Below are 26,814 nucleotides of genomic sequence, written 5' to 3'. Positions count from 1 at the left end.
CAACCACCTGTCATAGGATCTGATGCTGTCTTCTAGTGTAACCTTGTGGGGTCAGTTCTCCCTCCATCTTTGTGTGGGCTCTAGGGATCTAACTCAGGTTACCAGGCCTGTGTAACAAGCACCCTTACCCGTTAACACATTTGAGTCATTGAATGTTTTCAAGTTTTCGTTTGACCAAATGAGATGGTTCACGGAGTAAAAGCACTTGACCTGTCACCTTCATGTTAGTTCAACTGCCACAAACCACAGAAGTTCAAAACAAGACTAACAAACGAGGGTTTTGTTTTCAGGAAGGGATCCTTAACATGTAGACCAGGTTGACCTTGAACTCACAGAGCTCTAGTCTCTAGAGAGCCAGAACCAAAGATGTGTATCACCAGCCCCTGCCCCCAAAATGTTTTATGTTTGGGGTTTTTGTTTGGATAGAAGGTGAGACAGGACCTGTGTAGCTCTGGCTGGCTTGGAACTATGTGGCCCAGATCTACCTTGGATTTCCAGAGAGCTTCCTCTCTCAGCCCCAAGCACTGGGACTGTGGCCTTTTCCTGTTGGTTTGAGCCAGGGCTTCACTAGGAGTCCTGCGAGGAGGGTTAGGATGCTTCTACCCTGGCTTCCTGATTGCTGGGATTACAGGCACACACCAAAGAGTCAGGAACATTTTTTTATTTTGTGTGTGTGTGTGTGTGTGCATCCACATATGCACATGAATAAGAGCAAATTATTTTCAAATAATTTATTAGGAATTTAAAACAAAATAAAACCTGGAAAAGAAGTTACAGATGCAGAGGGAAAAGACACCGACGGTGGAACTTGCTGGCTTCACAACACCATGTAACATCTTAAAAAGAAAGTTTTTTTTTTTTTCCTTCTCAAAAGAATCAGAACTATAAATCCAGGTACCCAAACCCACAGTTAGGCCCAGTGGGGTGAGAGTGTCCAGGGATGGGAGGAAAAAGGAAACCAAAGTCTCCTGGGCTCAGCTCAGATGTGTAGAAAAATTAAAGATAAAATCCAATAAAATGCAGCTTCTCTTTTATTAGGAAATATTAAAAACAAAAAAACAAAAACAAAAACAAAAACAAAAAAAAACCCAACAACAAACGCAAACAGCCGCGCATCTCGGTGACAAAGATTATTGCTTTGAGTTCTCGGGGCTTATTGGTTGAGTGAGCGCCTCACATGGACAGTTAACTCTCCCAAGGGGGCTTTGAAGGCCTAGGGCTCTGCTGGGGAAGGGAGCTTGAGCCCCTAGCCTTGGGAAGGACAGAGGGGGTGACAGCAGGTAGACTCAGCCCTGCCACGCCAGGTCTCACCTCATGTTCAAACCCTGAGCCCGTTTTTTTGCCTCTGAAAGGCGCTCCAGAGTAGGGGGGATTACCAAGGGCTCTGGTCACGGGGCTATTCTGATGGGAAACTTCAGTGAGAATGTGGGGGTTCCCTGAGAAGCCCTTTGCTTTCCTGGTATCTACTCCTTGCTGAAGCGCTTCCCGATGCTTACTCATGGCAGGGAAGGGCATGGGGGTGGGGTGGGGTGTAGGGGGTGCTCAAAGCAGAAACCATGAAGGTCCCACCTAGGCCAGGGCCAGGAGGTGCCTTTTGGAGAGCCAATTCCTTCCCAGCAGTGGCTCTGGGCAAGCCCTCTTCTTCCCTGGCCCTTTGCCCTGCAACCGGGGGTTTTTGGGGAGAGTCCACCCAAGGCCTTGAACCCGGGGAGGGCCTGAGAGTGTGGGCCTGTCGTGGCCAGAGCTGAGGTCTGCAAGCTTACAGTAAAGGTGTCTGAGGAGGAAGGGTCAGAGACAGGGAGAAAGGGAGTGGGGGACCTTTGCCCAGTGAGGTCTTAGAGAAGGGTGGGGTAGGGCTTCACCTCACAGTATTTACATATGATACAGGACGGGATGGCTCCAGGGGCTCGGCCTGGCCTACCCCGCAGCCCTGCCCTCCTCTCCAAGGCTGGAGGGAGGAGGCCAGGAACCCACACCCACATAGACACTAGTTCTCAGCTGGTGGGGGGACACCTGGCCCCTTGCCCCCTGCGGCCTGGGGCTTCACATTCACAAACCTAGAAATAGTTTAAAAAGTTTCTTAAAAAAAAAAAAAGTAAAGAGCAAAAGAGGGAAAAGCCAGAATAAAAAAACAAACAAACAAAAAAATGGGTTGGGGCCTCGGTCTGCAGCAGGCCCCCTCTGCCCGCCCTCCAGCTATGCAGATACAAAAGCCTTCCTGGTGGTGTCCTAAAGGGGGCAGCGCGGAGGGATGGGGCAGACCCGAGGGCAGACCTGGTGGGGGAAGGGCAACTGGCTAATCCAAAATAAATAAAAGCGACCAGGGAGAGAGGTAAGGTCAGAACAGGGGAGGTTAGTAGGGGAGCCAGACTTGGGGTGGCAGGGCGGGGGCTGGGCCCAGGGGTTGAGGGACAGGCAGTAGCGGTCCGAGTTGCAGCCAAGGGGCTGGGCTGCTGCGGCTGAGGTGTCCCAATCCCCTTGCTGGCTCACTCTGGTCCTCAGTCAGCTGCAGGCTGGGGCGCTGAAAGACAACAACAGTAAGATACTGGTGGGCTCTGATCTGACTGTCTTCTCTCTCTCTCTATGGCCCACAGAACAGGCATGCCCACTGTCTTCCCTAATCCCTTCCTAGATGAATTTTGTTGATTCTGCACTCCCTTTACATATTGGGATGGCACTGGGCACTTTCCCCATATCTTGAATAGCTAGATTTATGCCGTATCCCCTAGGAAGCTTTATCTGAACCCCACGATTTATTTATTTCCTGTCTATAAGTACACTGTAGCTGTCTTCAGACACACCAGAAGAGGGCATCAGTTCCCATTACAGATGGTTGTAAGCCACCGTGCAATTGCTGGGAATTGAACTCAGGACCTCTGGAAGGGCAGTCAGTGCTCTTAACCCCTGAGCCATCTCACTAGCCCCTGAACCCCAATGAAAACAGCACCTTGTAAACTATTTGGAAGTATCTCATTTGTTAGTTTTATTCATATTATGCTTTCATACACCTCATTATTATTAATTATGTGTTCAACTGTTAGAAGTGGTGGTACATGCCCTGCAGGCAGATCTCTCTGATCTGAGGTCAACCTGCTCTATACAGCAAGTTCCAGGCCAGCTACAACTTACACAGTGTGATTCTGTTTCAAAAAATAAAATGATGTTCATTTGTGTGTGCATGTGTTCATGTGTGTGTGTGTGTGCACGTGCGCAAGCGTGCAGGAGCCTTTGGAGGGAAGAGCAGTGCTGTTGGATTCCCAGGAGCTTGGAGTTACAGGTCTTGAGCCACCTGATGTGAATTCAGCCCTTTGCAAGTATAGTATATATTCTTAAGCACTGAGCCATCTCTCCAGGATCCAGTTATTTTCATACCTTGTAAAAGATTTACTAGCTGGTGGTGGCACACACCTTTAATCCCAGCGCTTGGGAGGCAGAGACAGGCAGATTTCTGAGTTCAAGGCCAGCCTGGTCTACAGAGTGAGTTCCAGGACAGCCAGGGCTACACAGAGAAACCCTGTCTCGAAAAAAAAAAAAAATTTACTGTGTTTGTTGTGGGCTGGGCTCAAGCCTGTGGCGCTCCTCCGCCAGCAGCCTCTTGAGTGCCGGGATTACACATAGAAGCCTAACTTAAACTCTATTTTAGAAACTGTGTGATTTCCTATAGTATGCATATAGTCTGTCTAGATACACTCCTCCTCCCCTCTTCCTTTTTCTTTTTTGAGACAGGGTCTCCCTATGCAGTCCTGCATGGCTTGGAACTAGCTCTGAAGATCAGGCTATCCTTGAACTCAGAGAGATCCACCTGTCTTTGCCTCCTGAGTGCTGGGATGAAAGGCACGAGCCACCATCACCAGTCAGTTTGCAGTTTTCAAAATAAATGCCCAGAAGTGGTTATTACTGCATCCAAAGATATGAATGCTTAAAGACCTAGCTGGAGAGATGGCTCAGTGGTTAAGAGCGCTTGTTGCTCTTGCAGAGGACCTGGGTTCCCAGCACCTGCTCACAACTGCCTCTACGTCTAGTTGCAGAGGCTCTGATGCCCTCTTCCAGCCTCAGCAGGCACCACACACACAGAGGGCATGCATATATATGTGCAGGTAAAACTCAGTAAAGATCATGCCAGGCACGCATAGCCCTGCCTGGGTTCAATGCCAGCACAAATTAAAAATCTCCACATATAACACTGTCCCAAGGGAACTTGGAGCCAGTTTACACAGAGAGCAATGTTGGGTGTCATTAATTGTAAAAAACAAAAACAAAAAACAAAAAACTGTCAGTCCAATGAAATACGATTAATTTGTGTTTCATTCATATACTTGTTACATTAATTAATTAGTATTTGGTTTCTTTCTTTTGCTCTTGTTTTTTTGAGACAGGGTCTCGCTGTGTAGCCCTGGCTGTCCGAGAATTCACTCTGTAGACCAGGCTGAACTCAAACTCAGGGGGATCTTCCTGCCTCTGCCTCCTGAGTGCTGGGATTAAAGGTGTGCGCTGCAGCCACCACTGCCCTGCCTCGCTAATATTCAGTTTCTTAACACAGGGTCTTGTCATGCACATCCGGCTGACTGGCAGCTCACTTTGTAGCCCAGTCTGGCTTTGAACTTGTAATCTACCTGCCTCTGTCTCCCCTGGACTGGGCTAATGTATAAACATTATTTGTGTAAATGCCTGTGGTGCATGTGTGTGTACGGGCACGTGGAGGTCAGAGGTTGATGGCGACTGCCTTCTCCAGTTTTACTTTTTGAGATAGGGGCTCCCAGGGAACCTGGGCTCGAATGGCTGGCTAATGAGCATCTGAGACCCAGCCACCTGTCAGTGCTGCGGGTCCCAGGTCCAGGCCACTGTGCTCATCTTTTGTGGGGTCTAGGGAATCTGAACTCAGGTCCTCGTTTGTTGAGCAGGCACTTTACCAATTCAGACATCTCACCAGAGCCTCACTATGTACCCCTAACTAGCCTAGATCTCAAAGTAATCCTCCTGCCTTGGCCTCAGATTATAGACAGGCATGTGCAACCATGCCTGGTTTAACTTAAATTGGACTGTGGGAAGCTAAGCATCTTTTCTTGTGTTTGTTGGCCACTGCTGGCATCTAGGCCCCGCTCCTGCCGTGGTCTGTGAACTCTACTGAGTGAAGATGGGCTGGCATCCTCGACAGCATTACTGAGGGTTGGTGACCCAGTGCCCCCCACCCCTCCCCATCTCCTCACCTCCTGCCACCTCCTCCCTGCTTCAGTGGTACCCATTGGTGAAGGCTGTGGCAATCAAGGGACCCTGAAAAGAAAAGAGTTAGACTCCTAGGATCCTAGGGTATGTTCAGACAAACTGGGGGCTCCTGCCGTCCCTGTGGGACTCCTATGGTGAGACACACAGGTTCTTCTGGCCCACATGGGTTGTCCTGGTATAGATTGGCTAATAGTACAGATCTACTCATGTGTAAGGTGGGGCCTGGGAACCTGTGTCGAGCTAGTTCCCTGGTTAAAACTGGGACGTTCCTGAGCTGGACTCTGACCACACAGAAAGGAGATGGCATTGCATTCGCACAGCATCCTGGGGCCACTGGACAGTGTCCAGGGTAGAGCTTATCACAGGACACCCTCGCGCCCTTATGGATACTCTCTCCCTGTTTCCCTCCCTCAAGCCCTGCCCCCCAAGATAGACAAGGCTGCTCCCTCCCCCAGCTTCAGACATCTCCCAGCATGAAGGGGGTGAGGTGGAAGCCATCCAGCCTGGCCACTCACCCCAAGACTGTGGCCGAAACCAGTGCTGGGGGCGGGGCTGGCGGCGCTGATGTAACTGCTGACCCCCGAATCCTGGTTGGCTGCCCCGTAGAGCTCAGCCATGGGCCCGGGGCTTGTGGTCCCCAGGAAGCCCCCTGTGCGGCTGGGAGTGGAACCTGGAGGGGGAGCCATCGTCCAGGGGTGAGAGCCTGGCAACCCAGAAAGAACAGAGTGATAGCCCGGGTGCCCAAGGCCACCCCGCACACCCGATCCAATTCCCTCCCACCCCAGCCCTGGACCTGAGACTCCCCTCCCTGGAGACTGCGCTAGCTCATCCTCTCTAGACCCCACCACGTCCTGTGTGGCCGCTGTACAGCATCCTCTCCCTCTGGGCCCATTCGAGTGTTCCTCTGTCTCTCTGCCTAGTGCATTTTCTAAGGCTGGCCTACTTTACTGTTGCTGGACCCTCCATTGGCCTACTCCCTATTCCTGTAACTGACCAGTGCAAACTGGCTGTTCCCTTGGCTACAACAACCCTGTTTCTCTCTGTATGCAGGGCCATGACCCTCTGCATGGTGACACTCCGCAGCTTGTATGCTCTGGGGGACATGACCAGTGTCATTCTTGGCTGGCTCATGCACTCAATTCAGCTAATACTCGTGTAGTAAACAACCCCCTGTCAGGGGTGGAGAAGGAACCTCTTTTCTTCCTTCTGGATTCCTCCGTCCCTTCCCTGTGCCACCTTCCCAGAAGTCCTCACCTGTCCCTCGAACTACAGCTGCCGCCGCTGCCGCTGCCGCCATGGGCCCATAAGCTGTGAGAGGGATGGCTGGAAGACAAAGAGCACGCACTGAGCAGGAAGAAGAGCGGATGAGGAGAAAGGACCCTACGGTCTGGTAGGGCTTCTCCCACCTAGGCCTCGAGTGGAGAGGGGGTCAGAGCACAGACAGTGTGGACAGTCATTCTGCACCCTGACCTAATGAATCCCAGGGAGCATACCTACTTCCATACTGGACCCTAGGGCATGCCTAAGCACGCTGCACAAGAACAGTCCTGACCTGCTGTGGATAAGGCGTTGATTAGGACCTTCTCCACAGGGCCCTCAGCAGGACAGTGGCTTAGAGTGGCCAGGGCACTTTGTTTTAAATTTAATTTTTTACATATTCACTTTACATCCCACTTACCACTCCCCTCCCACAATCCTTCCCACATCCTCTCTCTTCCTCTGAGAGGTTGGGGCCCACCCCTGGGTAACCCCCTACCCTGGCACTTGAACTCTTTGTGAGGCTAGGCGCTTCCTCTCTCACTGAGGCCCGATAGGCAGCCCAGCTAGAAGAACACAACCCAGAGACAGGCAACAGCTTTTGAGATAGCCCACCCCCCTCCATTCCAGTTCTTCGGGACCCACACGAAGACCAGGCTGCACATCTGCTACATATGAGCCGGGAGGCCTAGGTCCAGCCTGTGTATGTTCTTTGGTTGATGGTTCAGACTCTGAGAGCCCCAAGGATCCAGGTTAGTTGACTCTGTTGGTTTATGTCCCTTTTCAGAGCTAGTTACTGACTAGTCCGGGACACAGAAGCCAGGCGGCTTGTTCTCTCTAGGCAGGACCGCCTGAGGACTGTGAACTAAGGAGCTCTTCCCCAGGGGTCAGGCCGATGAGGTCCCAGCTCTGCTTCGTCCTGCTGCTTCTGTGTGTCCTGCTGCTATGGGTCCTGCATCCTCTCATGGTCCTCAGTGCCTCTTCCAAGTCCCTCAGACCCTCTTCTGTCTTCCTGTTTCTATTCTGCAGCTCTGTATACAGTAGGTACTTAATAAATATCTGCACTAAAGGGGTAAAAGAGACTTCTTCTTTTTTTTTTTTTTTTTTTTTTTTTTTTTTTTTTTTTTTTTTGGTCTTCTTTTTGTGACAAGACCTTGTTATGTAGCCCAGGCTGGTCTCGAACTCACTTCTAATTCTCTTCTGTCTCCAACTCACAGGGGCCACATTCCATTATAACTACTGGTACTGCACAGTGCTGAGGCCTGAATCCAGGGATCCGTGAGTATGACATAAGCAGACTATCAGATAAAAGCATCCCCAGTTCACCCCCTGAAAACCTTTAGCAAAGCTGTCCTGCAGGAGACCCAAATCCATGACACTATGGTGCCTGAGTTCTGGATTCACCTTTCTGGAAACCATCCAACCAGCTTCTTCTCATCGAGACTCCGCCCTCTTGCCTTCTCTGTTTAGACCTTCCTAGGGCTTGAAACCCCTTAGTTCAGCTTTTGTTTTATCTTCCCACAGATCTTCCATTTACTTAATTCGTCTCTGCGCCTCTATTAGCAACCAGCTGCTGCAGAGCAGGGTCCTATTCTGCTCGTTTATGTGTGTGCCCCCCCTCCCTGGCAGTGCCTGGCCAAGCCTGGGCACAATAAATATGTACTGAACACAAAAGAAATACTCAGATCTCTGTTCCAAGCCAAGAAAAAAAGTTCAGACACCATACTCCCAAGGGCTGCAGAGGCTAGAGTCCGTGTGCTCCTCTGCCAAGACACCCTCGGCATTGACTTTTCCTGACTCGGGCCTACAGGGTGGCACTAAGGTCTTGGGGTTCTCACCCTTCACAAAGCAAACTCTAAGTAACCAACTTCCCTGAGTTCTTATCGTAAAGAATTATTCTTGGCATAATAAATATTTGCTAGCCTTGCTAGCTTGTGCATTTGGCTAAGAGTAGGTAGGGCCTGGGCATGCCTGCTTTCATGCCTGGTAGCCTGGTGGTGCATGCTGCACCCAGTAGGTCCTCACACAGGTCTTACATGAGAGGAAGCCCCGCCCCCTGCCCCAAGAGCCAGACCCTCTGCTCTGCTCCTTGCCCTGTCCCCCTGTCCCCTCCTCTCCTTCCTTCACCCGTTACCCCCTTGGAAGGAAGATCTGAAGCAGTTTCCCACACATAGCCAGGATGGGGGCAAAGTCTGCAGGAGGGTGGAAGAGAAGCGAGTTGGACAGAGAAGCCCCTCGTGGCCCACCTCACGTGCACACCATTCAGCCTGGCCCAGCTCCACAGTGGAGTTGTGTCAAACACTTTGGCTTCATTTTCCTAGATAGAGCCCACGGGCATCCCTGGGGTCAGATGTGGCCATTGGATGCATGTCACTTGGACCCCAAGTATCTCAATAACTTGGGGTGTGTTAACCAGACAGAACAAGGACTGCAAAGTTCTTACAAGACTAAAGTTGGGGGCTCTAGTTTCTTGGGAGAAATGAGATGTGAATGCTACACTGGGTACAGGCACCCCCAGTTCTGTGTATAAAGTCCCTCTTAGCCCACTGTGCTCCAAGTTCGTGACCCTGGCCTGTTCACCACTGGGCACCAGAGCCTCCATGGTGCCTGGCACATGGGAGACACTAGATAAATATTTGCCAAATGGATGAATGAATGGCTTTACCTCCATCTGCTTGGCTTGGTCTCCCAACCCACCCTCGAGGGCCATGTAGCTGGAGCAACTGGCCAAAGCCCAGGTACAGTTGGCTGCATCCTCACAGCCGTGGAGCTGGTGGGCAGGAGGAAAGGGTCCTGCCAGCTTCCCAGGGAAGGTCCCTCTCCCCTTCTTTCTCCCCTCGTGGCCTATGAGATGTACAGAATCCGAGCCACTGACCTGTAAGCTCGGGGAGGACTGGGGCGCTCGGGAGAGGGCTCCGCTCTACACGGAATTCTAAAATGAAACGTAAAACAGCTTAGGAAATCGTAGGGGGGCCCCTCAGCGGGGGAGGGGAGAAATGCACCCACAGGGATCACAGGCGAGGGGGATGGGCCATGCACAGGACTCAAGAACTGGGAATGCAAAGTCCCAGTAGGTGAGGTGGGGCAGAGGGGTGAGAGGGTGAGAGAGAGACAGAAAGACAGACAGACACTGGGGATGAGAGGGAGAATCAACGAAACTAGAGATGCCGCCTAATCCTGGGCACAAAGCAATGCTGGCAGTGGGATTCCCGAGGTCTGGTGCTGAGAACTGAGCCCAGGGCTTTACACAAGCTAGATAAAAACTCTCTTTACTGATCTGCACCCCAGGCCCCATTTCTGTTCCGTTTTTTAAAGGTTTATTTATTTTATGTGTATGGGTGTTTTGCCATGTGTATGCCCAGGGCCTTTGGGGTTCAGAAGATGTTTTTGATCCCCTGTAAAACAAGTTAGAGACTGTTGCAAGCCACCACAGGGGTGCTGGCTGAGGAGTTAACCTTTGTCCTCCAGAACAGCCAGTATTTTTAACTGGGGTTAGTTCCTAGTGACACCACTTCCCAGTTGAATCTTTGTAGCAACTCTTCTGTCCTCTGAGTGGACAACACAATAGGATCCAGAGAGGGTTAAGCGTCTTGTGTACTAAGGACTTCAAGCTAAACAGCCCAAGGGCAGAGGCCCCTCCAGTAAGACCCAAATGGACTGGAGTGTGTAGCTCAGGGGAAGAGCCCTTGCCTAACATTCCTGAGGCCCTGGGTTCGATGCCAGTAACCTTAGTCACAGCACGGAAGAGGAGTTTGTGGCTACATGGTGAACTTGAGGCCGGCCTAGGCTCTATTTCAACGACAAATGAACAATACTCGGGGTGTGGCTCTGCCGGAGCTCAGGCCTAGCACGTGTGAGGTCCACTCCCAGCACTACAGAGATAAACAAACAAGGGTGAAAATTACTTGATACTTAACAGAAAACAATGCTAAATAGCAACAGGGTGATTTTTTGGAATTTCTGTTTTAAAAAAATAGGTCTAGTGTTATCTTTATGCTGCAGCACTAAGGTTCAGCGTGTAAGCTCTTGGGCTCGGTACGGCACTCGGTACCTCATAAAGACTCAGGGTGGCACCTGTAAGCACATTTGTGAGGATTCTCAGTGGCCCTCGGAGAAGCCCCCACTACCAGTCCAGTGCTGTCTTTGGTGGGATTGGCAGTTCTGAAGTTGGGCAGGAATGGAGAAAGGCAGAAGACAGGCAGAGAATGAATGGCCTGGGCGAAACTGTACCATGCAGGGCTACATCAGGAACCCCACACTCTCAGCTTCAGTGGAGGGGCTGGGATAAAGAGGCGGGAAGATTTTTTTTTTCCTCAGATATGCCCTTCTTTCCAAGCATCCAGCCATGAACGCTAGATGCCACCACCCCAGGAGTCACACTGTCTGGAAGGGGGGACATGCTGGTGGTGGAAGGGTCACCCAGGGGGACTTACCGGGGAACTGGTAGGTGTAACCAGGGGCAAGACCTGTGTAACTCCGGCTAGCGTAGGTCGTGGCTTGGAAACCTGGGTAACCTGATGGGACAAAGGGGTGGTATGAGATACCTTGTCCTCAGCCGGGGCACAGCCAGCTTGATTCTGAGGATGCTCACAGTCTTCCTACAGCTTGTCACAGATAATCCTCAGGTTTCTAGAAGCCTTTTGTGCACCAAGCCCCGAGCTGGGCACAGTGTACATTTTATCATCTCATGAAACCTCATAAGCACTGTAACAGGGAGGCCTGGCGAGGGGCCCCAATGTACAGACATGGAAACTGAGGCACAGAGACCGACACTAGACAAGAACAACAGAACTCTGTTACCCAACTCCTCCCACTTGGGTCCCATCTTCCTCAGCTCCCAGTCTCTCACACTTGGCTCCTTCTTCCTGCCTCTATGCCCCGACTTGTCACTTCTCCAGGTTGCAGAGCTCAGTCCAGGGCCTCTGTGCAGACTGTGATCTCTGCCTGTGGCACCCTCGAGAGACCACTGAGCCCTTGCTACACGGTCGTCAGACAGGTCTCCCCACAGGAGGCCTCATGTGGAGTGTAAAAAAATAAATAAAAACAAAAACAAAAACCTTGCTGTGACTGCACAGCAGGTGCTCTGGCCAGGGCCATCTCCCCAGCAACCGACTGGCTGACCACACTACTACTTTTTTCCCTTAAGCCAAAAACAACAAACAGACAAAGGTGTTTCTCAAAGTGCTGGATGGGAAAAAGATGAGGCGGTGAACCAGTTTCATTCCAGCCCCAGCTGGTCGGGTGGGGAGGACCAAGGCCTGCTTTAGAGGACAGCCCTGGGCTGGGGCTCACTTGGTAATTTGCTAAGCATAAAGTTGGGAGCCCCACCTCTAACACACTATGAGCTGGTCACTGTGGCGCAAACCTGCCTGTCACCTCAGCAGGAGCTGGAGGTCAAGGTCATCCTTGGTTCCGATCTGAGTTCTAGACTATCCTGGGCTACATGGGTCCATCTAAAAAAAATAAAGTAAAATAGAGCCAGGCATGGTACCATATACCTTTATTCCCAGCCCTTGAGAGACAGAGGCAGGTGCAAACAGGACAGCCAGGGCTACAAAGTGAGACCCTGTCTTAAACAAACAAGCAGCTGGGCGGTGGTGGCGCACGCCTTTAATCCCAGCACTTGGGAGGCAGAGGCAGGCAGATTTCTGAGTTTGATGCCAGCCTGGTCTACAGAGTGAGTTCCAGGACAGCCAGGACCACACAGAGAAACCCTGTCTCGAAAAAACAAAACAAAACAAAAAACCAAACAAAACAAGCAAACAAGCTGGCAATAGCAAGAGATTTAGGCCAACTAATAACAGTAGAAAACAGTAGCTTAGGTGTAAATATTTCATCAACAGCAAACCGTAATGCTGTAACACACCCCACATGTACTCACAATAATAACACTCTAAAATCTATTATTTAATTTTTTGAGGCAGGATCTCTCACTATGTAGCCTTGGCTGTCCTGGAACTCACTCTATAGTCCAGGCTGGCCTCCAGCTTACAGAGATCCACCTGCCTCTGCCACCTGGCATAATTTATATTTTTATATTTATCTTTTTAATAATAATAATAATTTATATTTTTAAATTATAATTTAATTAGCATGTATGTTGTTTTTGACTCTGTGTGGGAGCCCTCAGGTCTCCAGAGGCCCCAAGAGGCCAGATTCACAGGCATGAGCTGTTAGACACAGGTGATAGGAACCAAACTCAGGTCTTCTGAGAGACGATTCAACTCTTAGGCGCACAGCCCATCTCGTCCTGGACCAGGCTAGCCGCTAATGCCCCCTTGGCAGCATGTTCATTTTTTTAATGTTTGTCTTTAATTGCATTACTTTTAAAGTATGCACCTGCTCTATACACACCACCTCTCTGGAAGGTGAGGAGCTGCAGGTGAGGGCAGCCATGAATACAGCAAACAAAACTCTCCACAGCAGCAGTTGATACGGGAGAACTGAGCTGGCTCTCCAGCCCCTAGTTACTGTGTGTGTGTGTGTGTGTGTGTCTGTGTGCACATGTGAGTGTGTCTCTGTATATGTATGAGTATGTACGTGTATGTATATTCATGTTTCTCTCTGTGTGTGTCTGTCTGTCTGTGTGTGTCTGTACGTATGTGTATGTAGGAGTATGTGTGAATGTGTGTTTCTGTGTGTGTGTCCTTAGATGTGCTTCCTAAGGGCTGAGCATACATATAACACCTCATGATCTAAGCACTTTTCTTTTTGAAATTCACCCCCCCTTTTTAAAAATTTAATGTATGAGTATCTGCACATACACCTGGATGCCAGAAAATGGTCTAAGATCCCATTACAGATGGTTGTGAGCCACCATGTGGTTTCTGGGAATCGAACTCAGGACCTCTGGAAGAGCAGTCAGTGCTCTTACTGCCAGTCCATAAAAATATTTGCTAATTAAGAAAAAACGGGGCTGGAGAGATGGCCTAGCGGTTGGCCTAGCCTAGAGATGGCTCACAACCACCCATAATGAGATCTGATGCCCTCTTCTGGTGTGTCTGAAGACAGCTACAGTGAATTATACCTGAGCGAGCGGGACTAGAGCGAGAGGAGCCGGCAGAGGTCCTGAGTTCAATTCCCAGCAGCCACACACATGATGGCTCATGGCCATCTGTACAGCTACAGTGTACTCATACACATAAAATAAATAAAATCTTTAAAAAAAAAGAAAAAGAAAATATTTTTATGCAAATTTGATTTGTCTTGTGTGTACACACTGTTTGGTCTGCATGTGTGTCCATGCACCTCGTGTGCACAATGCCATGAATGCTCGAAGGAGTCAGATCCTCTAGAACTGGAGTTACATGGCTGTGAGCTGCCATGTAGGTGCTGGGGATTGAACCTGGGTCCCTTGAAGGAACAGTTAACACTCTTTTTTTTTTTTTTTGGTTTTTCGAGACAGGGTTTCTCTGTGTAGCCCTGGCTGTCCTGAAACTCACTCAGTAGACCAGGCTGGCCTCGAACTCAGAGATCCACCTGCCTCTGCCTCCCAAGTGCTGGGATTAAAGGCGTGTGCCACCACCGCCCGGCCAGTTAACACTCTTAACCACCGAGCCATCGCCCCTGGTCCCTTGGGTGCTTTTCAAAGTGCAGCTGACTCTTAGCTGATTTTCAAGGCTCATGGCCAGTCCCATGGCCTACTCCAGGGAGCCTCCCATGGTTGTTTAGGTGGCTCCTTAAACCTCTATGGCCTCCAGTCCCTCTATAGAGACACTCCTGTCTTTCAGTTGAACCATAGCCCTGTGATGGCCGATCGTATCCCTCAAAAACAAGACAAAACAACAATAACAACATAAAAACTAGCCGAGTGAGACAAGGAAGCCTTCTTCAAGCCTCTGGCCTCTGTAAATGTTACTCCCTATGTCTGGTACACCTATCCCTTCCTCCCCGTGACCTCCTGCAGACCCAACCTGCAGACTCATGCTAACTCCTTTGTGGTTTCTGGTTCTCCAGAGTCTTGGTCCAATTCTCTATGCCCACACTCTCTTGGTAACCTATCCTTCACCCCGAACTCAGGAAAATTGCTGGAATTCCTAGCATGCATGAGGCACTCAAAAACGGGAAGGATACAGATACCCCAAATATGACAGAGACCAACTAATATAAAGCGGCTGCAGTATATCAGGACTACCACAAGAGGGCAGTGTTCCACGCCAATCTGTGCACCTCTGGTAGGCCTGCCAGATCTGAAACAGTTTGGCCTTTATTCTGACTCAGACAGAAGGGCAGACCATGGAGAAGTCACACCCACTCAGCCCCCCAGAAACCCCAGGGGCAGGACTAGGCAGGAAAAAGCCATAGGTGTAGGCCTGGCACGTACCCAGCATGCCAATGCCCAGCATGAAGGCATCCATTCCGTAGGGCATGACCCGAGACCTGCCCCGGGCTGATCCCGTTGGGGACATCACCTCCTTTGGCTGAGCTTTCTTGCATTCCACCTGTAATGAAAGGCGATGGTCAGAGCTTCCGTCTCTATGCCCGAGCACTCTCTTGCTCTCTATGTCTAAAGGGCTTTATATATACTAGTTCAGTCACTGATTGCACCAAACCTGCAGTGAACAAGCGTCAGGATTCCTATTTGATTTATTTTTATTTTTAATTAACTTCAATTTTTTTTTTCTTTTTTGGTTTTTTGAGACAGGGTTTCTCTGTGTAGCCCTGGCTGTCCTGGAACTCATTCTGTAGACCAGGCTGGCCTTGAACTCAGAAATCCACCTGCCTCTGCCTCCCAAGTGCTGGGATTAAAAGGTGTGCACCACTACTCCCGGCAACTTTAATTTTCTTATGATACGGTCTTATTGTGTAGCTCTGGCTAGCTTGCAACTTGCTATACAGACCAGGCTGGCCTTGAGCTTGTGGCAATCCTCTTGCACAGAAAACTGAGATTATAGACGTGTTCCATTACAAGGAGCTGGGGTTCCCATCTCCTCCCCCGCTCGACTTTTTCCTTTTTCCTTTCCTTCCCTTTCCTTCCTTCTGAGACAGGGTTTCTCTGTGTAGCCCTGGCTCTCCTGGAACTCACTCTGTAGAGCAGACTGGGCTGAAAGGCGCACCAACCACCAGGCCAGTGACTCCCATTTAAAGCAGACACTGGGGCTCTGAGAGGGACCATTCCCAGGCACTCACTTCCTGTTTGCATCATGAAAGGTTCAGGATGACAGACTCTGATGATTTCTGTGAGAGCCCCACCTCTACCTATTTACAGAGCCCCAGAGCTTCCCTGACTGCCTCCTCCTGGAGTTCGTCTCCCTGAACCCTAACCTCCGGCCCAACAGGTCCCAGCTCACCATTTTGTTGTTGATTTCATGGAAATGGATCTCACACACTTTCTCTACGATGTCCTCACTCTCGAACGTGACAAACCCAAACCCTGGAGATTGGACAAGGGCAGGGTGGGTCAGAAGCAGGGCTCATGGTCATCGCCCAGCCCCTCGCCACACACACTATGGCTCATCTTTTGCGGGCAAGTGTCTGAGAGTTAATGAAAGGCTCTGCCCATAGCCTAAGAGCACCTCAACTACTGGCTGAGTCAAGGTTTCAAGTCGCAAATTACAGATGAGCAGGCGGAGGCTCAGAAAGGCGAACTAATGCGTCCAAGGTCACACAGCAAGTTAGAGAAGGGTCACAGTGGGGCTGGAGGAGACAGTTCACTCAGTAGCTAAGAGCACTTGCTGCTCTTCTAGAGAACCTGAGTTCACTTCCCCCACGCACTCAGCTCAGAACAGCCTAGAACTCCAGCTGTCCTCTGAGGACACCCACACACATAACGGCATACATTCACACAGGCGCACATACATAAATACACATTTTTTTGGTTTCTCAAGACAGGGCTTCTCTGGGTAGTCTTCACTGAAACTCAGCTCTGTGAACCAGGCTGGCCTTCAATTCAGAGATCCGCCTGCCATCTGCCTTCCTACCTCTGCTGGGATTAAAGCCTTGCTCCACCACTGCTGGAAAATTTTTTTTTTTTTAAAGTGGCAGAGCCACCATGAAAATAGCCATCCTTGGGAATCAGAGTGCTGGGGGTCCTAAGTGCTTGCCCTGACCCCCAAATCTACATCTATGTTGTGCTCAAGTTCTTTATACTCTGTATAAGGCATATTTGCATAGAATCCATGCATATTTGTGAACTTTTTTTTTTTTTTGGTTTTTCGAGACAAGGTTTCTCTGTGTAGCCCTGGCTGACCTGGAACACACTCTGTAGACCAGGCTGGCCTCGAACTCAGAAATCCACCTGCCTCTGCCTCCCGGCCCATATTTGTGAACTTCTAATCCCCAACACAAGTGCTCTGTATGCTTATTACACTTGATGGTTCAGACGATGGAAAGGAAAACATCTGTACCTACTCGGTACAGATGTGACTCAGGACTTGGGAGCGTTCTCTCTCTCTCTCTCTCTCCCTCTTTCTCTCTCTCTCTTTCTCTCTCTCTCTTTTTTGCTGAAGACAGAACTAGGGTCTGGCATCTCTTATATTCTCAGCCCTTTAGGTAACATTTTGGGGGTGGGATGGGGTAGAGGGGAGTCATTTCCAATCAAGGTTGCTTGAACCCCAAAGAGCAAAACCCACAGAAACAGAAGGTTGACCTCACACCTAACAGGCCTTTTATTCCCCCTCACGCTGCACACACACAAACCCCACTTCACAGATGCTCAGGGGCACTCTACAGGTGTCCTTGCCCTGGTGTACCAGGCACACTTAGTCTCCCGCCCCCACTACAGTACCTCTTACACACTCATAGCCCACACCGCCCTGAAGCCACTGAGAAACTGCAGCAATTGCCTCTTCAGGGAGTTCCCCAGGAGCTGGAGAAAACAACCAGGCGGGACACAAACAGTCTAGAGGCCCAGATGTGACCAGGTTCAGAGCCAAGGAAGGGGTCTGCAGAGCCTGGGCTTAGCGTGGAAGCGGTGGTGAACTGGACTGGCTGAGGCGGCAGAGTCAGCCTGACCCTGGGGGCAGCCAGGCCTCAGCTCCGGCTTCTAGGGAACGGACATGGGCCAAGGAGGGGTGCGGGGCACTGTTGGGGGGGTGTCCTCGGCTCCTCTGCAATTGGCAAAGTTTCGGATGCAGGAAGAAGAAGACAAAAGCCTTCTGTAACGGCAGGCCCCAGAGAGGGAGAGGATGCAGATCCTCAGGGATAGGATGTCAGGAGGCAACATGAAAGGGCAGCTGTGACCTGCAGCCCCCTGGCTGACCAGGGCCCCAGGCCCAGTCTGGGAAGGGGAGGGGCTGCACTCACCTCTGTGCCTGTTGGTGGTTTTGTCGAACATCAGCATAGCATCATCCACCTGAAACACAGACTTCTGTGTTAGCCCCACAGACACCAGCCCCCCCAAAACCTACACCCCTCTTGTCTACTCTCCAGGAGTATACCAGAATACCAGAGACAACCATCAGATTCTCAGCAGATCAGTCTGTATTTTTTAAACTCCAAATGTATGCCTGACACTCTGCCTCTGTCATCCCAGCATTCCCTGCAAAGGCTCGTCTATCTTAGGAAACGGGCTCAGAGAGGTGAAGTCGCCTGCCCAAGGTCACACAGCAAGCCCTGCAAGGAAGCTAGGGGAGGAGAAGGCACCGAAGTAGAGGCTAGAGAAAGAAATATAGGGAGCAAGATGACGAGGTGGGGAAACCAAAGTCTCTTCCCTTTTTGGAGAAGGCCGGCAGTCAGACTCCCTTCTGTTACAGCCCTGTGCTCTAATTGAGGTTTCCTTACAGCTAGAGGCTGTAATTAAAGCAAGCAGAGTTCACTGCCTGGGCTGCCTGCCTTGTACTGGCTGGGGGAGGGGAAGAGCAGAGGGAAGAGGAGGGTCTACATTAGCCACACTCCCCTGAACCCCAGCGGTGACTCCTCTCAGACACAGGGACAAGCAAGGGCATTCTAGGCCTCCTCCTTGGGCTGAGTCTGACCCCCTAGTCTTCACACCCCACTCCAACCACTGACCTGACTCGAAATGGCAGGGGGGAAGTCCTCAGACCAGGAGGCACAGCCTAGCCCCATGGAACTCCAGGGTCCTCATCTGTCTTCTGTCTCTCATGCCTCATTAAAGCAGACCCAGAAGTAGACTGGGTCTCCCTGGAGAACCTGGAAGCTCTCCTTAGGGACTAATCTAGACCAGGCCACCCTGAACTAAGAGGCAGTAGGGTTCCTGGGGAATCTCAGAGAAATGATAGCTTCCTGTTTGCAGAATGCCATCTCGGCTCTCAAGCCAATGACCACAGTCTTATCCCTAACCCCAAACAGGCAGTTAAGCTGAGCGAGTACGTCGCAAGCACTGGAAAGTGGAAAGCCAGGCTTCCAACAGGGCAAGCTACAAGCTGGCATCTTGGATACTGTGTTGGCTGGCAGGCTGTCCTTGGGTAAAATGGCTTTAGGTTTCTACGGCTTTGATCCCTCTGTCTGTAAAATGGGTATAATACCAATTATGTGCTACAGGCATTAGGTGTAAGGTGTACCTAGAACACTCAGCTTCCAGGGATGGGTTCAGGGTGTGCCCAATAAATAGTAGCTGTTATCTTTATTATGGAGGGACTTGCCCACGGTCCCCATAGGGGAGGATTCCCAGGTCCCACCAGGACAGCTGCTTCAGTTGTAATATCCATCACTACTCTACGGACAAGCATCCTGACTTGTGCTCAATTAATTATTTTTTGAATGGATGAGTGAATGAAAAGAAAAACCAGCCACACCTTCCTCCTTAATCCTGTAGCTTTTTAGTTTCTGGCCTGACCCACAAACTGATTCAGGTCAAATCCAGTCCTTCCGGTTCCCTTCCACCCAACATCCCTGGTCCCCAGCAGCCTTCAAACTGGGCTTAGCTGGACAGACCCCCATTGCCGAGGTGGGGTTGTGGCCAGCGTAGCCCCCCTCCCACCCGAGGAAAGTGGCCAGGGGTCCAGGGTACCCCCGCCGGTGGTGTCCCCTCCTGAGGCCGGCTGAGGGGAGGTTCCCAGCCCAGTGTCCTTAATAGGCTTTGGTCTCCATGGGAACCTGGGGGCAGGGGGGGTCCGGAGGGGGGAGGGGAGGCGACCGAGGCCTGCTGACCAGTGGGAGCCGCCAAGTTCGGCGGCTAAGCCTGAGTGGCAGCCATGGCGGCTGACCATTGTTCCCCCCTCGGTGGCGGCCCCTCGATCCGGGCGGGGTGGGGGGGCAGCCGCGGGGCCCTTGGCATTCCCCGCTGTCCCCCTCGCTCTCTGGCAGCCTATTCTCCAGCTCCCCCTGGCCTCCCCGGGCCGGTTTCACATGCCAACGCCGATTTAGGCCCGAACAAAAGACGCGGCCGCTGACGGCTTCTCCTGGGGTCCGGTTGCCATGGCAACGCCGGCCCCGGGGGCAGGCGGCCTCCAATCACAGCTGCTGGATCAGATTAGTGCGGGCTCTAATGCTCGGTGCTCAGACACAAAGACACCCCGCCGGAGCCGAGCCGGGCCTGCAGCTTCCCAGGAGCGCCCTTCCCTCTGGGGCCCAGGCTCTGCCTGCCCTGCGTCGTGGACCCAGATCCCCAAGGAGGCGTCTGAGCCAAGGCCTCTGGCCTCAACACGTCAGCATCCTCTTGCCTGCAGACCCCCCACCCAGACAAGGCTCACTGCCTATCTCCCAAGCCTGGTCCATCTTGGCCTGATGGGGAATTCACATACCATGATGGAGTGGGCATGGGACCCAGGCCACCTGAACCACTCAAGCTGGCATTCCTCCCTCATCCCTTCACTTCAGACAGACCCCTTAGCCGTTTCCCTAAGGAACCTTGAGGTTTACACCGCTGGCTTTTGTATGGATAGCTTTATTGTCTGGGTGGTACCACACCCATCTCTCTTTTACAGACTACCTCTCCCAAAGCCCAGAAATTAAATCTTGACACACCCAAGAGCTGAGAGGTAGTGTGACCTCTCAGGGGCTGGAGCAGATAGACTCTGGGGTGTTTTCTTCAGTTCCAATACCTGGGGATCAGCGGCCATCCCCAGCCCCCAACCTGTTTAAGCAGGGTACCCAAATGCAATAAGGATTCTTATTTATTGCTCTCTTATCATCCTCCCTAAGAAGGGGAAGGCGGGGAAGGAAGGTGCAGCTGCCCATGGCCCGGACAGGTGCAAGCTCCCCAGAGGAAAGGGGAGGGGAGCGCTGGATTGAACTGGCTACAGATGCACCTCCTCCCACAGGAGAGAGAAGAGAAGCAGGAGAAAAATACAGAGGAAGGGTAGAAAGGTAATGAGAGACTCTATTGAAGAGGCCCAGAGTCTGGGGCCCACAGATGGGTCCGGATCCCAAACTGCGACTTGGTCTGACCTCACCTGCAGGAGAGCCAGGCCCTTCTTTGCCATTCACAGTACCTGGGGTGATCTGACTGCCACCCTCCGGCCTGCTCCTCCTGATCTATATTCTGGGGCTTTCCCAGCTCCGCCCGGCAGAGCACCACCCTCAGTGAAAGACCTACCTTTCCGAACTGCTCAAAATAGTGTTTCACATCTTCCACTGTAGTGTTCACAGACAGCCCCCCCACGAAGATCTTCTTCGTCCGGGTGACCATCTGTCAGGAGAAGGAAAGTGAGCATCCGAGTCCCGTGGCCTACCACTACCAGCAGGGGCTGTGGAGGGGGGTCCCCCCCACCAGGATGGCAGCTGACAAGCTCTCTGTGGCCCCAGCTTCTCCAAGGCCCCCTTCCAGGCTCCCCCTTGGACTCCTGCCTCTAGGCCTGTCATAGGCAGCTGTGTGCCCCACACCCAGGCTGGCTTGAGTGTGCCTCCCTCCTCCCTGGGGTCTGTGTATGGAAAATGCCTTCCCTAAGGAACAGGACAGGGGTGTGTGGGGGGCATGCTAAGGGCCTAGGCTCACTGCCTAGCCGAAGACTACACCACTTCTCCTGGAAGACACCAAAGCTACCACAGGGTGTCATCAAATGTAACACCAACACTCTCCTTATCAACCTTCCTCCCTCCCAAGCCAACCTCTGGCAGCCCCGTGGCCCCGGCCCAGTTTTAGGAAGACCACATGGTCCTAATTACCCCAGGAGCGCATGGCTAATCCGAGGCAATTCCCAGCCCCATCCTAACACTGAGGCACCTTCTGTCACCAAACTGCTTAATGGAATTAACCCAATTCTGACCATGTGCTCCCTGGCGTGGCTTCCTTCGAATACCTGCTCCGTAATTGCTTTCAGACCCTCGGCTGGACCCTTTCCAGGGATGCCCCTCTCTAGTCTTCTAGAACTTGTTCCTTTCTCTCTGCCCCCAGCAGGCCCTGGCAGCCTTGATGGAATGCACGGCTCAGAATCTCAGAGCACCTTGGTTGCCATCAAGGGAGAAACTGAGACCTCCTGGAGAAGGGACATCCAGGCTTGGGATGATCTCAACAAACAAATGTGAGGGTCCCAACTTCTGGTACTGCTGTAACTTGGCCTTTCTTCCAGTCCCCATAAGTCAACTGCTTAAAACCTAAGATCTGGCCAGCTTCCATGATGTCTGGAATCAAATCTAAGGTCCCTGCCCTACATCACAAATCCTGCACACGCTCTCTGCTCAATCGCTCAGAAGTCTTTTACAGAGTCACAGAGCTTCAAGAGAGAACCCAACAGGTGAGAGGTTTGAAAGGCCTCCGCCTCCCTTCCCCTCTGAAAGCCCAACACACCTCAAACCAGAAACAGGAGAGTGACCTGGAGTCAGAGGCAGGCTCTCCCACCTAAGCCTAGGACAAGCCCACAAGCCTAGGACAAGCCCACCTTGTGTTTGCCCCTCCAAGGCTCAGCATCCAGAGGGAGGCTGGGATCCATCAGGCCAGAACTACACTCTGGATCCAAACTGTATTGGCTTCAAATACAGGACAACAAAGCAACACCCCCCCTGCCCCACCCTGTATATGCCGTCCACCCCAGCACATGGGCGGAAAGAGCACATGTCTTAATTCTATACAACAGACAACCTCTCTTCTTACCCCTGACCATTCGAGACACACTCCAAACAGATGCTCCAGAGGCATCTGCCCCAGAAGTGCATGCTGGGAAAATTACTACCCCAACTTGCCCAGAATAAGGGAACTTTCCCGAGCAAAGCCCTTCCTGCTCCTTATCCCCCACCACACACCTACCTTAGGCTGTGCTCTCCGAGGAAAGGCCACCTTAGGGTCAATCTGTAAGAGAAGGGACACATTGAGTCTTGGGATCACATATAGCCTTGGGTGGCCACGCAACCTCCAGCTAGCTTCTTTTGTCCCAGGACACAGAAGTAAGAGAGACCACAACAGCTTTAGGTAGGACAACAGAGTGGTTAAAGCAAGCTGCCGGGTTCAAATCACACAAACACACGCACAGACAGACACACACACACACACACTCACTCTGCTTTCTAGCTGTGAGACCCTGGACAAGTTATTTAACTCCTCAGACCTTCAAGGTCAAGTTCACCTGCTAAAGGGACAACTAATACCCACCCCAAAGGTCGGTCTACAGGTCACTTCAGATCATGCTCACAGGGCATGTGACAAGGTACCTAGCCCACAGCAAAAACCCAAAACAATGTGAGCTAAGTCTGATCTCACCAAGTATCGGATACACGGAAGGTCTCGCCAAACGGACTCCACAAGGGTGTCAGCGTCAGTACCTACTGCCTAAAATGGCATGTGTAATTCTGACTTTGCAAACAAGACTTTTGCAAAACTATCTAGTCTTTGCCTAAAAAGATGTGAAGGTCAGAGTCCAGACCCACCAGGAACAGGCTCAGTACTACTTCCCTACCTGCTCCGACCACTGACAGCCCTCCTTAGAGGCTGAAAGCAAACAGCTCTTACTGGAGAGTGAGGCTCCAGGTGAGGTCGAGCATAATCTTTCGAGGTATGAGAGAGAATGGGACTTAGAAGCGCTGGGCTCGAGGCCAAGCTTGTAATCTTGGTAGCTTCATGGGCCTCTCTAAGCCTCAGTCCACGCATCTGCAGAGTGGGGACAATCACACCCACTCCTACTCTACAGAGGGCAGCTGCGGGGGATTCAAAGGAGATAAAGGTTGAAAGCGGCCCTTTGTCAACGTCCCTTCACTGCACAAACAAAGGTGCCATTACAGGGTTACCTTTGCCCTTGACGAAATCAGGACACACCTGGGTACCATTCCTAGGTGCTCCAGCCATGCTGACAGACAGTAAGAAACAGAACACGAGACACTCTGTGACTAAGGCAGGACCTGTGAGGTCTGGCCATGACAATTCTTGCCGTTCACACGGATGGACATCATTTAGAAGTTACTAGCCAATCACAGGCGAGATCTATCTTTTCCCCAAAGTTCCTTCTGTTCAAAACTCAGAATTCTAGACAACTGGTCCCAGCTTTCCTCTGCCCACATGGCATGAACCAGGAAGCCACCTTCTGCCAGCTCCCCTCCTGGAATCTGCCCAGAGACGGATCTCCAAAGCCTGCACTTGGGCAATGTCCCTCCTGTAGCAAGGTCCTGTGATCTCTAAGGGAAACCAAACCCACCCACTGCTCATCTGAGGTTGTGATTTCATACATCCTCACCCTCCTTCCTCCAGATGCAGTCACCTACCTCAAACAGCCCCCTACAGAGACCCTGGTGGAGAGACAGTACCCAAGCCACACTCCCCCAGACCCACATACAGCAAATCCCCACCACACACACACACACACACACACACACACCACCACCACCTCCACTCTGACTCACAGCTGGCAACATAAATAAAGCCCAACAAGTAAATAAAAGGTGAAATTCAGAACCCAAAATAGACTCTCTCCCGCCCCCTTCCCCAGCCCAGAGATGCTAAACACAGACAAAGCCCTTGTGGTTGGCAGTCTCCATATCTTAAGGATGTCCATCTCAGCATCCTCCCCCCAGCCCCTTATCAATCTTGGATGCCTCCAGCAGCACCCCCACCTCCCAACACTCAGCTTCCTGAGAGCAGCAGAAGCCATCAGTGCATTCTGAGGACAGGGGACAGGATGGTAGGAGAACAGGCAGCTTGAAGGCAGATAATCGCCAAAAACAATAGGCCACTGTCTCTTCTTTCCCAGCCTGGGTCACTTGGGCTGAGCCAAGATCCTTTCAGAACAGGCAAAGTCGAGGCCTGGCCTCATTTGCTCATTACTGTGTGCAGGAGTGGGAGCCACTGGGCAGAGATAACAGGAGCTGGGGACAGACGGTAATTTAACAAATTCTTGGGCACAACCAACCATTGTTGCAGGTAAACAGGAGCCAGTAACTGGCCCAAGCAGGGAGGCCCAGGGCTGGGGAAGAATAGGAGAGTGTGGAGAGAGGTCACATTGTCCTGCCCCCACCCCCCAGCAGACAGACACCCCCATCATCAAATGAGCCTTCCTCTGGTTTTCTCCTTTGCCTTCTGGAACCCCTGAGCTGGCCTCCGCCAGCGCCCCCTGCAGGGTCCAAGACATTGGGAACACTGGGAAGGAAGCACAATGTTCCAGGAGTTTGAATGCCAAACAGGCAGGGTCGCCTAAGATCTGGTCGGCAGAGCACTTTTTTTTTTTCCATTTCCATGCAAGCTAGCTCCCTGTTCATAAATCCCTGTAAGGATAAAGAAGGTGCGTGTCTTCTACAAAAGCAAGGAGCTCATTGACCAAAGTCCGGGAAGGAGAAAGGAAGGGGGGATGGAGGGCGGGATGTGATGCTTTGCCATTGGTCTGGAATGGAAAAGGGGGTGTCACAGAGTCAAATAGTAGTTAGATTTCAGAGAAGCCACTGTGGGTAACTGTAGCCCTGACTCACACAGTCTGGGGGTAGGAGAGAGACCCGGCTCCACCCCAAAGCCAGAAGTACCAAGATTAGTACTCACAGAGAAAGGGGAGTAGTTGCTGCGTCCCTCACCAATACTCGAGGTGGGGCGTGTGGCATCTTATCCTAGACCTGAGATTTTTTTTTTTTTCTGTCCTCCCGCTGTCCCCAACTCCACTGACAAACTTTCAGGGCATGACAGCTCTCGCACTCAGCAAACTCCATGCAACTGTCCCCACGAGAGAGAGTCCCGGATCTCTCTCCTCCGGCAGCCTCCCTCTCCCAAAGGACCCCCCCCCAAACCCCGAGGGCCACTCACTGTTTTGGAGTCGAGCTCGTGCCGCGATTGCGCCAGCACTTTATCCACCCCCGCCTGGTCCATGAAAGTGACGAAGCCGAAACCCCTGCGCCGCGTAGTGAGGGAGAGGCAGATGGTTACAAGGACAGCGAGTGGCCGTGGCGGGAGGGGCGAGCCCGGTGGCAGGAGAGGTCGCCGGAACTCACCTGGATCTTTTGGTCAGGGGGTCCCGCATCACCAGACACTCTTTCACCTCCCCGAACTGGCCGAAGTATTCGCGCAGCCCTTCTGTAACCACACACTCGCCTTCGGACCAGCCCAGGCCCGGAGCCCTTCCCCCTCCTCCCCCCGTCCTTTGCCCCCGGTGACCCCGGCGCGGCCCCACCGCCCCCGCGCCGAGCTGCCCGCGCGCGCTCTCCGCGTCGCTCCCGCCGCTCTCGCGGGGGGGGGGGGTGTTCCCGCGGAGCCTTCCTGGCGCCCACCGGGGCCTCGGCAAGGCAAGGGCCGGGGCCGGGCTGGAGTGGGGGACCGCTCCGGTCGGGTTCCCGCCGCTCCGGGAGCAGCCTCAACAAAAGTTTGAGCCGCAGGTGCGAACGGAGTTGGAGCTGCCGCTGGCGGGTCCCGGGGGCCCAGCCCGCCCCCCCGATGCCCCCTGAACCCACCCACCCCCACAACTGCTCCCCAACCAGCGCCGGGCCGTGCGCGCTCGCCGAGCGTGCTGCGCTCTCCGGGGTCCCCGGGGCGGGGCGCGGAAGAGGGCACGAGGGCGCCCGGGGTCAGCGGGGCGCGGGGCCGGGCAGGGGCGTCCGGGGTTGGGGCGCCGCAAGGGGTGCAGGGTGGCGGTGCGGGGGACGGCGGGCGATCCCCGGGCTGGCTCACCCTGCGTGGTCTGCCAACTGAGTCCTCCGATGAACATCTTGCTGCGGGAGGAGCAGAGACACAAAGGGCCCGCGTGAGCGCCGGGCGCCAGGGAGCAGGGGGCGCGGGCCCGAGCCCCGGGGAGGCCCCGGCCCGACCCGGATCGGCCATGTTGGCGGGGCCGGGGCGGACGCGGGCTGGGCAGGCTGGGCCGGGCCGGGCCGGACCGTACCAGGGGTCGTGCGGCGAGTCCGGGGAGGCGAGGCCGGGCTGGGGCGCGTCAGTCTCCATCGGGAGCCGCGGGCGGCGCGGGCAGCGGAGCGGCGGCGGCGGCGGCGGCGGCGCTCGGCGCGGGGCAGATGAGGAGCGCGGCGAAGGGGGCCGGACGGACAGGCCATGCTGCCCCCTCCCCCGACCCCGCTCGGGCGGGCGGGCGGGGACGGCCA

The 26,814-nt window shown here is 52.8% G+C and overlaps 1 protein-coding gene across 4 annotated transcripts; it reads right to left on the bottom strand.

Moving 5' to 3' along the window:
* Positions 1-716: 716 nt before the first annotated feature.
* On the bottom strand, positions 717-26,814 carry Msi1 (musashi RNA binding protein 1). 4 transcript variants are annotated; one of them, XM_031337558.1, is made up of 15 exons: positions 26,601-26,813; positions 26,390-26,430; positions 25,717-25,798; positions 25,532-25,616; positions 22,565-22,606; positions 20,918-21,010; positions 17,725-17,773; positions 15,771-15,853; positions 14,804-14,921; positions 10,914-10,994; positions 9,356-9,412; positions 6,478-6,546; positions 5,739-5,893; positions 5,208-5,271; positions 717-2,521 (listed from the first exon to the last, which is right to left on the bottom strand). In XM_031337558.1, the coding sequence occupies exons 1-14, from the start codon at positions 26,657-26,659 to the stop codon at positions 5,230-5,232; spliced, it is 1,056 nt and encodes a 351-aa protein (XP_031193418.1). In that variant the 5' UTR covers positions 26,660-26,813; the 3' UTR covers positions 717-2,521; positions 5,208-5,229. The 4 variants fall into 4 exon arrangements, with proteins under 4 accessions (XP_031193418.1, XP_031193417.1, XP_031193419.1 ...); XM_031337557.1 differs by having other exon boundaries at positions 5,739-5,926; positions 26,601-26,812; XM_031337559.1 differs by lacking the exon at positions 9,356-9,412 and having other exon boundaries at positions 5,739-5,926; positions 26,601-26,814.

The sequence above is a fragment of the Mastomys coucha genome, unplaced genomic scaffold, assembly GCF_008632895.1.
Source record: "Mastomys coucha isolate ucsf_1 unplaced genomic scaffold, UCSF_Mcou_1 pScaffold22, whole genome shotgun sequence".
NCBI classification, from domain to species: Eukaryota; Metazoa; Chordata; class Mammalia; order Rodentia; family Muridae; genus Mastomys; species Mastomys coucha.
Note: the sequence above shows the minus strand (reverse complement) of the source record. Positions and strands in the feature narration are given on the sequence as shown.

What these genes read in the sequence shown, in the direction of transcription:
- Msi1 (XM_031337557.1), bottom strand. Translation starts at nt 26,659, where the DNA reads ATGGAGACTGACGCGCCCCAGCCCGGCCTCGCCTCCCCGGACTCGCCG. An exon ending in ATGAAATCAACAACAAAATG is followed by an intron (nt 14,922 to 15,770) that starts GTGAGCTGGGAC and finishes CTTTCATTACAG; the next exon opens with GTGGAATGCAAGAAAGCTCA. An exon ending in AGCTGTAGTTCGAGGGACAG is followed by an intron (nt 5,927 to 6,477) that starts GTGAGGACTTCT and finishes CTGGGTTGCCAG; the next exon opens with GCTCTCACCCCTGGACGATG.